Source organism: Carcharodon carcharias, chromosome 28 (assembly GCF_017639515.1).
Source record: "Carcharodon carcharias isolate sCarCar2 chromosome 28, sCarCar2.pri, whole genome shotgun sequence".
In the NCBI taxonomy this organism is placed as follows: domain Eukaryota; kingdom Metazoa; phylum Chordata; class Chondrichthyes; order Lamniformes; family Lamnidae; genus Carcharodon; species Carcharodon carcharias.
The window spans coordinates 35611957-35625439 of record NC_054494.1 but is presented as its reverse complement, the minus strand read 5'-3'; the positions used below and the strand labels follow the sequence as shown (position 1 = coordinate 35625439).

The following is a 13483-nucleotide window of genomic DNA, read 5'->3' as shown; positions in this document are numbered from 1 at the left end:
TTCAGTTTCTGGTCAATGGTAACCCCCAGGATGTTGATAGTGGATTCAGTGATGGTAATGCCATTGAACAACATGGGGTGATGGTTAGAATCTCTCTTGTTGGAGATGGTCATAGTCTGACACTTGTCTGGCGCGAATGTCACTTGCCACTTGTCAGCCGAAGCTTGGATATTGTCCAGGTCTTGCTGCATTTGGACATGAACTGTTTCAGTATCTGAGGAGTCACGAATGGTGCTGAACATTGTGCAATTATCAGCGAACATCCCCATTTCTGACCTTATGATGGAAAGAATGTCATTGATGGAGCAGCTGAAGGTAGTTGGGCTGAGGACATGTGTACATGAATTTCTGGCTAGGCCTCAGCTGGAGCAATGTATGTATTGGGGCGGTTCGGTTAGCTCAGTTGGCTGGACAGCTGGTTTGCGTTGCAGAATGATGCCAACTGTATGGGTTCAACTCCTGTACCAGGTGAGGTCATCCATGAAGGCCCTACCTTCTCAGCCTTGCCTGAGGTATGGTGACCCTCAGTTAAACTCATTACCAGTCGTCTCTCTCTAATGAGACTATGGTGACTTTCACTGTAAGTGATTTTGGGCTGGATGTTTAGGTCCTAGACAGGGTGCAGAAGAGATTTACCAGGATGATACCAGGGGTGAGGGAGTTCAGTTATTGGATAAGCTGGGGATTGTTCTCCTTGGAGTTAATAGTATATAATAAGGAAATGGCAGAAGAAATGAACAAATACTTTGCTTCTGTGTTCACTATAGAGGATACAAAAAACATTCCATTAGTAGCTGCAAATCAGGAGGTGAATGGGAGGAAGGAACTTGGTAAAATTGAAATCACTAGGGAAACGGTACTGAGCAGTGGCTGGCAGGTCTCCAGGTCCCAACGGACCATGTCCTAGGGTCTTAAAAGAGGTGGCTAATGAGGTAGTCGATGCGCTGGTGTCAATTTTCCAAAATTCACTAGATTCTGGGAAGGTTCCATCAGATTGGAAAATAGCAAATATAACCTCTCTATTCAAGAAGGGAGGGAGGCAGAAAACTGGAAACTATAGGCCAGTTAGCTTGATGTGGGGAAGTTATTAGAATCGATCATTAAGGAGGTTTTGGCTGAGCACTTAGAAGAGCTCAAGTCAATAGGGTCAGCATGGTTTTGTGAAAGGAAAATCATGTTTAACCAATTTATTGGAGTTTCTTTGAAGGAGTAACATGTGCAGTGGATAAAGTATGTAGACATACTGTACTTGGATTTCCAGAAGGCATTTTATAAAGTGCCACATCAAAGATTATTACAGAAAATAAAAGCGCATGGTGTAGGGGGTAACTTATTAGCATGGATAGAAGATTGGCTGGCTGGCAGAAAGCAGAGAGTATGCACAAATGGGTCTTTTTCTGATTGGCAGGATGTGACGGGTGGAGTCCCGCAGGGGTCTGTACTGGGGCCTCAGATTTACATCAATGACTTAGATGAGGGGAGTGAAGACACGGTAGCTAAATTTGCAGGTGACACTAAGTTAGGTAGGAAAGTATGTTGAGAAGAGGACATGAGGAGGTTGCAGATGGATATAGATAGGTTGAGTGGGTGGGGAAAGATCTGGCAAATGGAGTTTAATGCGGGAAAATATGAAGTTGTTCACTTTGGCAAGAGGAACAAAAAAGCAGAGTATTACTTAAATGGAGAACAGCTGCATAATTCTGAGCTGCAGAGGGATCTGGGTGTTCTAGTACGAGTCACAAGAAGTTAGTACGCAGGTACAGCAAATGATTAAGAAGGCTAATGAATGTTATCCTTTATTACGACAGGGATTGAACATAAAAGTAAGGATGTGATGCTTCAGTTATACAGGGCATTGGTGAGACCGCACCTCGAATACTGTGTGCAGTTTTGGTCTCCTTATTTAAGGAAGGATGTAAGTGCATTGGAGGCAGTTCAGAGGAGGTTTACTTGATTGATACCTGGAATGAACCATCAAATAAAGTTTCAAAAAGTCGGAAAATGTTGGTGGGCGCGCTTCCAACTTTGGCGTGCACCCGCCGATCGAAATATCGCGCCAGCGCAGGATGATGTCGGGATGCTCATCCAACATCATCTTACTCGATTTCACATCTGATCGGGTCAGGAGCACGCCTGCCCGATCAGTGTCAAATTCTGTCCCTAGTCTCACTGCTTCAGACTTTCAATGGTAATTCTGGATTTATGTCCCCTTGTTACTGATTCACTGACCAATGAAATTAACCTTTCGCTCTTCGTTGTCTCAAATGCTTAGGTAATTTTAAGCACATCTATCAGATTTTTATTATTCCTCACTATCCCAGCAAATGCAGCCCTAGCTTTTCAAAACTCTGATGGTAACTAATTTACACACACCAGGAACAAGAAGCTGGATCACTTTAAAAACTGGAGTACATTATTGTGAGTCAGATTAAATCAAATCAATTTTCATCAACTTCAGGGCAATTCTATACCCAACATGTGTTTCGGCTTCTGAACAGTCGTCCGCTTGAACCACTTGACTTCATACTTGGCAGCAATTTATTTCCTGTTTCGATTAATCTCTGTTAGATTAACCACTTGGTGCTGAGCAATTAATCCCATGCTTACTAATGACCTTAAAAGGCATTATAGATACAGGCAGCAAGTGAGATGAAAAAGTTTTCACTCAGAGGGTAGTCAATCTGTGGAATCCTCTACCACAGAAGGTGGTGGAGGCCGGGTCACTGAGTATATTCAAGAAAGAAATTGATAAAACTTTGGATATTAGAGTCATCAAGGGGTGTGGAGAGAAATCGGGAGTATGACATTGAGATAGAGGATCAGCCATGATCATACTGAATGGCAGAGCAGGCTCAAAGGGCCAAATGGCCTACTCCTGTTCTTAGTTTCTATGTTTCAGTCAAATGTCCACCCTCAAAAAGCCAATTCACCTTTTGACCACAAGATAGATTTGGATGAACAAAGCTCATTATTCAGTCTCTTCTTCCTAAGAGAGCAGTTGAACCATCTTCTGTGATCAGCCATGATCTAGTTGAATGGCTGAGCAGACCTGAGAGGCTGAATGGCCTTTTTGTAGTCCTTTTTAAAATGAGTCCAGTGTCCTAGCCTCAACCATTCTCCCAGATGTTTATTCACACTGTGTTAAGGTAGAGAGGAAGCGCTTGTACATAGTAAAGAACTTCTGGGAAACATTGATAAACTTCTGTAAACTGGCTGAAATTGTTGATTATCCTATACATGTTGCAATATTCTGCTCACAGTGGATGAACTTAAATACAGTCAGCACAGTGCGCTCATGAGATTTGGCAGTCCCTATAGTCCAAGGAATTCCTTCCATATTCAAATTGGAAGCCACTTTGTCAGAGTCTTTTCACTTAATTTTTACAATCCTTGGACACAAGAATGGAAAGGCTCCTCGGACAGCAGCTTTCCTCAGGACTGAGATGGCAGAAACCTTTTGGTTGTTTTGTGCGTGGCCTTATCATCCCCGCTTTTTGTCTCTTTACGGAAGAGGAGCTGCTGGCTATTTTGAGCACGTCTTAATGTTGTGTCTAGACAGTGGTTCACACTTCTAATTATTGCGACTCATTCAAGAAGACACAACCAATCTGAACAGATGTAAGGCATGAGCACTGGTATAATAAATGTCTGCCCTCAGGAAACAGAGAGGTGCTGCTATATAACAAGGAAATGCCAATATCTGATAAGCACCCACACCTGCCCAGGTGAATTTAAATATCGTCCTTAATGTAACAAAACGTCCCAAAGTGTTTCACAGGAGCTTCATACATTTGATACTGAGCCACATAGAAGATATTAGGAACAGGTGGTAGGTTTTATGCAGCGTCTTGAAGGAGGAGAGACGGAATGGTTTAGGGAGGGAATTGAACAGCTTCGGGCCACAGCACTGAAGGCAGTGTTACCAACAGTGGAGCAATGGAAATTGGGAACGCACAATAGACCAGAATTGGAGGAATGCAGAGATCTCGGAGAGTTGTAAGGCTGGAGGCTGTTTCACCACCCAGAAGTGGAATGGGGCAGGGGGTCACTCAAAATGCAAATTAGGTAGGTTCCTCCCAGGAAACAACATTGTGAGTTGCAGTATTCGAGTAATTTCGGACTTAATATATGACAAGTACAGGATGTCTGAAAGGAGTAGGTGACTTTGGACCAATGGTTCCTCAACCTCCCCACCACTGGGGGCTCTTCCACAATGCTGGTGTGTTGTAGGCTAAAGATTGATTGCTATGATTGGCTATTAACTCTATTGCCATGTCGTGTCACCAAGAGGATAAACTAGATGGATTTTGGTCCTTCCTTCTTCCAGCAATTCCTATGTTCCTAGGCTACTAAAGGTGTATGAATTGGATATTTCAATAGTCAGGCTGCTGGTTCCACACCATTTAGCAAGAATGCCATTCGCTTATTAACTTCTCAAAGACCAATACAGCGATTCCTAGAAACAACTGGGTTACAAATACCCTTCTGCTGCTAAAAAAAAATTCTTACTGTTCCTTTCTGCCTATTTTTGCTCTCTTTTAATCCACTTTCTTTCTCGCTCTTTGTTCCTGTCTCAGTCTCTATCCTCCGCTTGACTGTAATTCATCCCGTTTCCTTTTCAATTCTGAACCTTTCCCTATCTCATTCTTCGATTGGTTCAGGGGATAAGCCAATGGGCATGCTGTTTCACATGGTCCAAGATGCAACACTGGCAGCACTGCGCCCTTATTGGATCACCAAGTAAGCAACGTATGCCGCAAGAATATGGCAGTGTCAAAGGTAAGCAAAAAGAAAACCCAAGTAATGTTGTTTTCTGGCAAACACATATTCTTTCTGTCAACAAACAAACCTGCAGGGCTATCGGGATCGAGTGGGGGGATGGGACTGACTGGATTGGTCAATGGAAGGCTAGCATGGACTCAATGGGAAGAATGGCCTCCTTCTGTGCCGTAAATGACTTTATATTCATCCAGCAATCCCTACATATGACTTCTGTGAGCAACAGGCATTTAAACAGATTTGTGGGTTTGAGGATGTTTCATAATGCAATCATATTGTGCAAGATCAGAAGCATTCAGAGTCACCAAGTTACAGAAATATCTTTGCTTTGCCTTGTACAACATTGCACCTGTTATTACACAGCTAACAGTGTGGGTCAAATGTACTAATATAGCACAATGAGTAGTCAGCAATGAGAAAGATTCTAAATATGTTGAACTTCAAGTTACTCCGATGCAAACTTACACTTAGTCACTAAGATAAAAGCAAAATACTGCGGATGCTGGAAATCTGAAACTAAAACAGAAAATGTTGGAAAAACTCAGCAGGTCTAACAGCATCTGCTTTTTCTGGCAGCTTTATATGTCTCCTCTTTGGATCTAATACCATCTCTAATTTCTTTTGTAATCCATGGTTGAGCCACCTTTCCTGTTTTATTGCACCAGACAGGAATGAATAATTGTTGTAATTCATGCATACTTTCCATTGTCAACCCTTTTAGTAAGGTTCCCCCAATCCATCATTGGCAGCTCGCACTTCATACCCTCGTAGTTCCCTTTATTTAGATTCAGGGCCCTAGTTTCGGATTCAACTTCTTCACTCTCCTTCTTAATGGACAATTCTATCATTTTATGGTCGCTCTTCCCCAAGGGACCCCGCACAACAAGATTGTTAATTTATCCTTTCTCATTGCACAATACCAAGTCTATGATAGCCCATTCTCTAGTTGGTTCCTCAACAATTTGGTCTAAAAAACCATCACGTACACACTCCAGAAAATCCTCCTCCACAGTATTATTGCTAGTTTGGTTTGTCCAATCTATATGTAAATTAAAGTCACCCATGATCACAGTTGTACCCTTATTGCATACGTCTCTAATTTCCTGTTTATTGCCTCCCCTTACCTCTCCGTTACTGTTTGGGGGCCTACAGACAACCCTCACCAACATTTTCTGCCCCTTGGTGTGTCTTATCTCCACCCAAACAGATTCTATATCATGATTTTCTGAACCAATATCCTTCCTCACTACTGCATTGATTTCCTCCTTTACTAACAGTGCTACCCCACCTCCTTTCCCTATCTGTCTGGCCTTCCTAAATACTGAATACCCCTGGACGTTCAGTCCCATCCTTGGTCACCCTGCAGCCATGTCTCCGTGATTGCAATTATATTTGCGCTGTTAATTCATCTAACTTGTTGCGAATGCTCGGTGCATTAAGATACAATACCTTTCGACTTGTCTTTTTAACCTTGCTAGTCATCTTAGTTTTATTTTGCACTATGACCCCATTTGCCTTTCGCCCCTGTTTTCTCTGCCTTCCACTTTTGCTTCTTACTTTTCTGTCTTTTGTTTCTATCATTGTTCCCCCTACCTCTGCCCCCCCTGCTCAGGTTCCCATCCCCTGTGCCATTCTAGCTTAAAACCTTCAGGAGTCACCGGGAATTATAGATTAATCTCCTGGACAATAATATTCATAAACCCAGGAGAAAAATCATAGGGGCATTGGAAGGATTGTGTTTTTTAAAAGTTTTCTTTAAACACTTATAATTAATAATTGTTTATAAATTTAAAAATATTGGAGATGGGGGAGAAAAGGCTGTTTGACTGGGTGAGGTGGGTGGTCATGTAATGAGGAATACATCCATCCAAAATGGATCACCATTCATTAATATTCTAAAATTTAAAAAAACATTAAGAAAAGTATGAGGTGATAGAAGGATTGTGTGCTTTAATTTTCTTTTTATGTTAAAATGTTGTCGAGAATTGATTACCTCAAATGAGTAGGGGAATTCTCCCAACAGCCAAACACTCACCATGACCCCAACTCTCAGGCTTGTGTGAAGCAATCCATAAAATAGCAAGGTTTTAAAAGTTACTTCACTGAAAACTTTACAGCATAAATCAGTGAAAATTAAAACCACATTTCTGGAGAATTCCTAAGAACACAGGAAGTTGAGAGATTTCACAAACTTGGCTCAGAATCATTTTTTAAAATTCTTTCATGGGGTGTGGATGTCACTGGCAGGGCCAGCATTTGTTGCCCATCCCTAATTGCCCTTGAACAGAATGATTTGCTAGGCCATTTCAGAGGGCAGTTAAGAGTCAACCCTATTGCTGTGGGTCTGGAGTCACATGTAGGCCAGAGCAGGTAAGGACAGCAGATTTCCTTCCCTAAAAGACATCAGTGAACCAGGTGGGGTTTTTTTGCCCCATGACAATCGAAGTTAGTTGTCATGGTCACCATCACTGAGATTCACTTTATATTCCAGATTTATGAACTGAATTCAAATTCCACCAGCTGCCATGGTGGGATTTGAGCCCGTGTCCCCAGAGCATTAGCCTGGGTCTTGAGGTCACTAGCCAATGACATTACCACTACGCCACCAATCATGAAGGATTATTGATAAGGAGAAACAGTTTCTTGTGGCAGAAGAGTTACGAATAGGAAGACACAGGTTTAAGGAGATTAGCAAAAAGCAGCAGAAGCAACATGACCCTGATTCTCAGACAGCTGAGGGGGGTCAGTAAAATAACAATGTTTTAAGAGTTTCTTCATTGGAAATTTTGTAGCATAGTGAAAATAAAGACAGTATTCCTTGATTACTGACCATGCATGAGGCTTCCCCCACTGCTAAAAAGACCATAACTCTTGTATAAGCCAAGGATTGAGTTCCTTTCTACCAAATATTAGCTTTTCTGTTGCCTGATACAAGAATATTCAAACTCTGGTTTGTCTTATTTCTACCAGCCCACTGCCATCTGTTGTTGCTCTGCTGTTCATCTGTTGCTTTATTTAAACTGAAACTCTCCCTGCTGGTTCCAGTTCCAACTCCCACCGCTGATTTACAACCCCCTCTTCCCTGGATCCTTCATCCAAAGCCCGACTGGCTTTAAGATCAGCAGCAGGAGCCGGGCTTGAGGGAGGGAGAGATGGTTTGACTTCACGTGTCGTGGTACGGTGGGGGTGGAGCAAGATTAGGTGGCAAATGGGTCCTGTTCAAGACACTGCCGCACCTAGAGGGAAACTGGAGGAATTACACAAGCCTCCTGACCCTGTGTTGAGAGCTGGTACAAGCCAACCCTGCTCACACTTTCAGCCTGAAACAGATTTCACAGCCTGTGCGAGACTGGAGGAGATGGGGTTTGGTCTCCTTAGAATGTAGGAGGTTAGGAGGTTTCATAAAGGGGGTTCAAAATCGTGAAGGGTTTTGATAAGAACAGAGAAGGAGAAACCGTTTCTGGTGGCAGAAGAGTCATTTATAGGAAGACACAGATTTAAGGGGATTAACAAAAGTACCAGAAGCAATATGACTCCAACTCTCAGACTTGTCAGGGGATCAGTAAAATAACAATATTTTAACAGTTTCTTCATTGGAAACTCTGCAGCATATATTAGTGAAAATAAAAACTGTATTAATTATCGACCATATATCAAGTATACAGCAATTCATGCATAAGGTTTCCCCCAAGTATTAAAAAGACCCATTACTCTTGTACAAGCAAAGGACTGAGTTCCTTTCTACTAAAATTTAATTTCCTGTTGACTGACATTCACAAGAATATTTAAACTCTGTCTTATATCTATCTACCAGCCACTGCCATCTGCTGTTGCTCTTTTTTTGAATATACAGCGAGTTGCTGTGATCTGGAATGTATGGCTTGAGAGGTGGTGGAAGAGGATTCAATGTCAACATTCAAAACGAAGTTTAGTTACATGAAGGGGAAAAGTTGTGCAAGGTTATGGGGAGCGAGCTGAGGAGCAGTTGAACTCGCTATGAGGTATATCGTTGCTTTGCTTTTCCTGAAGATGCTATTGAAAGGCTGATTCAGTCAGTCATTCTAATTGGATAACTTGTGAGCAAAGTGCTGGCGCAGGCATGAAGGGCTGAATGGCCTCCTCCTGTGCTGTTATTATTACATACACATTGATGCATATCATGGAAGGGAGTGGGCTTACCGAGAGCGAAGGGGTCCCATCATCTTCCACTGTTACTGTCAGCTGGTAGAAAGCTCGCCCCTCCCGATCTGGAGGAGATGGGCGTGTGACAATCTCTCCTGTCAGCCTGTCGATTCTGAAGGTGAGATCTTCATTGCCCCGGGTGATGTAGTAGTACAGCACGGCATTGATGCCAGTGTCCATGTCGGTGGCTCTGACTCTGGTGACTGCAGTACCTCCTCCAACATTCTGAAAAAATATACAAACCCTGTTAAAAAGGACCCCGGCAGATTGTGTGTGTGTGTGTGTGTGTGTGTGTGTGTGTGTGTGTGTGTGTGTGTGTGTGTGTCTGTGTGTGTGTGTGTGTGTGTGTAAACACAGTTTCACAACAACAATACCAGAGTTAAAAGAGTTACATTATAAGGACTGCTTCCAGAAGCTTGGGGGTTTTTTGCCCTTCAGTTTAGAAGGTAGTGGGGTGATCTCATTGAGTTTTTCAAAATGATAAAAGTGTTTCTCACGTGTCGGTGCAGACTCGATGGGCCAAAGGGCCTCTCCTGCAATGTGTGATTCTGTGATTCGCTAGGGGTGATACAAATAAGCTATTTTTAGTTGTGGGAATCTTCACAATCTTAAAATTAGAGTTTGACCATTCAGGGGAAAGGGCAGTGGAATTCTCTCCTCTAAAGGCTGTTTGTTGGTGCAAGATCAATTGAAAACTTTACTGCTGAGATAGACATATTTCTGTTTGGTCAGGATGTCTAGTATATGGATCAAAGGCAGGCAAATGGAGTTGAGGTCCAGATCATCCGTGATGTTAACAGGCTGGCTCGAAAGCTGCATGGCCTTCTGCTGTTCCTATACTTTGTGTCCAAGAGATGGTGGCATGTTGGTAGCGTCACTGGATTAGTAATCCAGAGGCCCAGGCTAATGCTCTGGGGGTACTGGTTCAAAGCCTCAGATAGTGAAATTTAAATTCAATTAATAAATCGAAAATATAAAACTCAATAGTGGTGACCATGACAGCTATCATTAACTATTGTAAAAACCCATCTGGTTCACTAATGCCCTTTAGAGAAAGAATTCTACCATCCTTACCTGGTCTGACCTACATGTGACTCCAGATCCACAGCAATGTGGTTGGCTCTGAATTGGCTGAGCCAGACACTCAGTTCAAGTGCAATTAGGGATGGGCAAATATTGGCTTTGACAGTGATGCCCACATCTCATTGATAAATTCAAGGACTTACCCCAAAACAACCTGTCACCCATCTATTCCATCACCTTCATAGTTGTCTACCTCAATGCCTCCACGTCCCTGAGGGCATTGATTTTAAAATCCTTACCTTTTGAATTCACATACTCTTTGGTCTTATCCCCTATTAACCCTGAACTCTGGAGAGAGTGCAGAAAATGTTTAACAAGAATGGTTCCAGGGATGAGAAACTTCAGCTATGAGGATAGATTGGAGAGGTTGGGACTGTTCTCCTTGGAGAGAAGGCGGCTAACAGGAGATTTGATAGAGATGTTCAAAATCATGAGGGGGCTGGACAGAGTAAATAGGGAGAAACTGTTCCTGCTCGTATAAGGATTAAGAATGAGAGGGCACAGATTTAAAATGACTTGCAAACGAAGCAAATGTGACATGAGAAAAAACATTATCACACAACGAGTTGCTCAGGTCAGGAACGCACTGTCTGGAAGTGTGGTGGAGGCAGGTTCAATCAAGGCATTCAGGAGGGTATTAGATGATTATTTGAATAGAAACAATGTGCCGGGGTACAGGGAAAAGGCAGGGCAATGGCACTAGGTCATAATGCTCATTGGAGAGCCGGTGCAGACATGATGGGCCGAATGGTCTCCTTCTCTGCCATTAAAATTCTGTGATTGTGCGAAAATTCCCACATTCTAAATATTTCTCAGCCTTTCCACCTCTGGTCGACTGTTTGTCCCCCCAACCCGCAACCCCCCCCCCCCCCCCCCCCCCCCCTCCCCCATCCCATCTTTTCTCTATTGTCAGTGGCAGAGGATTCAGATACCTCACTCTGGAGTTTCCTCGCTCCTGGCATTGTCCCTCCGCCTTAAAAAAATCCCTTTAATGCCTCACCTGCACATACCTTCCCAAAATACCTCAACTCCCCAGACCTTCCCAAACTTCAAGACTGAATCCCAATTGGCAAAACCCTTTGGATGATCCATATGTTAAGGTGCCATGGCGATAAAAAGTTTCTCTTGTTGCTGTTGCAAATTATACTCTGATATTATTTGATGAATGCTCAGTATGGACATTTTTGAATTCTGTGGCCTGCTGTTGCCGATACTTTAAATACATCAGCACCTCTCGACAAAATAATGGACCACAGATCCAAAACGCTGCTGTCCTTATCCTAAATTGCACCAAGTCCTGCTCACTCCTTTACAGAGAGCATGGACTTGCTGGGCTGAATGGCCTCCATGACCACAGGTCACATTCACAGAATTGTTACTGCACAGGTGGCCTTTTTGGCCCATCATGTGTGCACTCGCTCTCTGAATGAACAACTCCTCTAGATCTATTCTCCTGCCTTCCTTGGTAACCCTGCCCACTCTTCCTTTTCAGATAACAGCCTAATTAACTTTGGAATGCTTCAGTTGAACCTGCCACCACCACACTCTCAGGCACAACACTGCAGACTCTAACCACTCGTTGCGTGAAAACGTTTTTCCTCATATCGCTAATGCTTCTTTTACTAATTACTTCAAAACCGTACCCTCACGTTCTCGATCCTGCCGCCAATGGGAACAGTTTCTCCCTAATTACTCTGTCCAGACTTATCAATGATGTTGATATCAAATCTCCTCTCAGCTTTCTTTTCTCTCAGAAAAAAACAGTCCTAGCTTCTCCAGTCTGTCTTCATAACTGAAGTTCCTCATCCCTGGGATCATTCCCGTGAATCTTTTCTGCGCTCTCTCCAAAATTGACTCTGTGACTTCCTCCTTCGTTGATGCATCTCTCTCCTGTTTTAAGATGCTCCTTGAAGTCCTAACTCTTTAACCAGGGGCCAGATACAGGCAGGCGGCCAGGAAAAATGCCTGGGGTATCTTCAGTGCTTCTAAGGGAGGGGGGTGATCAGATGAGGTGTGGGGTAATTCCTGGCAAGAATAATTTTACATTGGCTGCGAATGGAGCAGATTTGATTGGCTAAAATTGCCTTAGCTCACTTCCGGGACTTTTTTTTTTCATTCATTCATGGGGTTTGGGCTTCGCTGGCTGGACCAGCATTTAATGCCCATCCCTAATTGCCCTTGAGAAGGTGATGGTGAGCTGCCTTCTTGAACCTCTGCAGTCCATGTGGTGTAGGTACATTCACAGTGCTGTTAGGGAGGGAGTACCAGGATTTTGACCCAGCGACAGTGAAGGAACAGCGATATATTTCCCAGTCAGGATGGTGAGTGACTTGGAGTATAACTTCCAGGTGGTGGTGTTCCCATCTATCTGCTGCCCTTGTCCTTCTAGACAGAGGTGGTCGTGGGTTTGGAAGGTGCTGTCAAATGAGGCTTGGTGAATTTCTGCAGTGCATCAGTTGATGGTACACACTGCTGCTCCTGTGCATTGGCAGTGGAGGGAGTGAACGTTTGTGGATGTGGTGCCAATCAAGCGGGTTGCGTTGTCCTGGGCGGTGTCAAGCTTTTTGAGTGTTGTTTGAGCTGCACTCACCCAGGCTAATGCAGACGTTCCATCACACTCCTGACTTGTGCCTTGTAGATGGTGGACAGGCTTTGGGGAGTCAAGAGGTGAGTTACTCGTCGCACGATTCCTAGCCTCTGATCTGCTCTTGTAGCCACAGTATTTATATGGCTAGTCCAGTTCAGTTTCTGGTCATTGGTAATCCCCAGGATGTTGATAGCGGGGAATTCAGTGATGGTAATGCCGTTGAACATTAAAGGGCGATGGTTGGATTTTCTCTTGTTGGAGATGGTCATTGCCTGACACTTGTGTGGTGTGAATGTTACTTGCCACTTGTCAGCCCAAGCCTGGATATTGTCCAGGTCTTGCTGCATTTGGACATGGACTGCTTCAGTATCTGAGGAGTTGCAAATGTCCTGAACGTTGTGCGATCATCAGCAAACATCCCCACTTGTGACCTTATGATGGAAGGAAGGTCATTGATGAAGCAGCTGAAGATGGTTGGGCCTAGGACACTACCTTGAGGAACACCTGTGGTGATGTCCTGGAGTTGAGATAACTGATCTCCAACCATCTTCATTTGTGCTAGGTATGACTCAAACCAGTGGAGAGTTTTCCCCCTGATTCTCATTGACTCCAGTTTTGCTGGGGCTCCTTGATGCCACACTCGGTCAAGTGCGGCCTTGATGTCAAGGGCAGTCACTCTCACCTCACCTTGGGAGTTCAGCTCTTTCATCCATGTTTGAACGAAGGCTGTAATGAGATCAGGAGCTGAGTGGCAGAACCCAAACTGGGCATCAGTGAGCAGGTTATTGCTAAATTCCTAACGAACCAATGAAAAGATATAACTTGCACCAATAACTAAAGCCTATCAAGCTT

The 13483-nt window shown here is 43.6% G+C and overlaps 1 protein-coding gene across 1 annotated transcript in view; it reads right to left on the bottom strand.

Moving 5' to 3' along the window:
- The window catches only part of cdh23 (cadherin-related 23), a 704187-nt gene that overhangs the window by 160580 nt on the left and 530124 nt on the right, over positions 1 to 13483 (bottom strand). The window contains exon 36 of the mRNA XM_041176120.1: positions 8959 to 9186. Coding sequence (XP_041032054.1) covers positions 8959 to 9186 — 228 coding nt within the window. The remainder of the gene's footprint in view (positions 1 to 8958; positions 9187 to 13483) is intronic.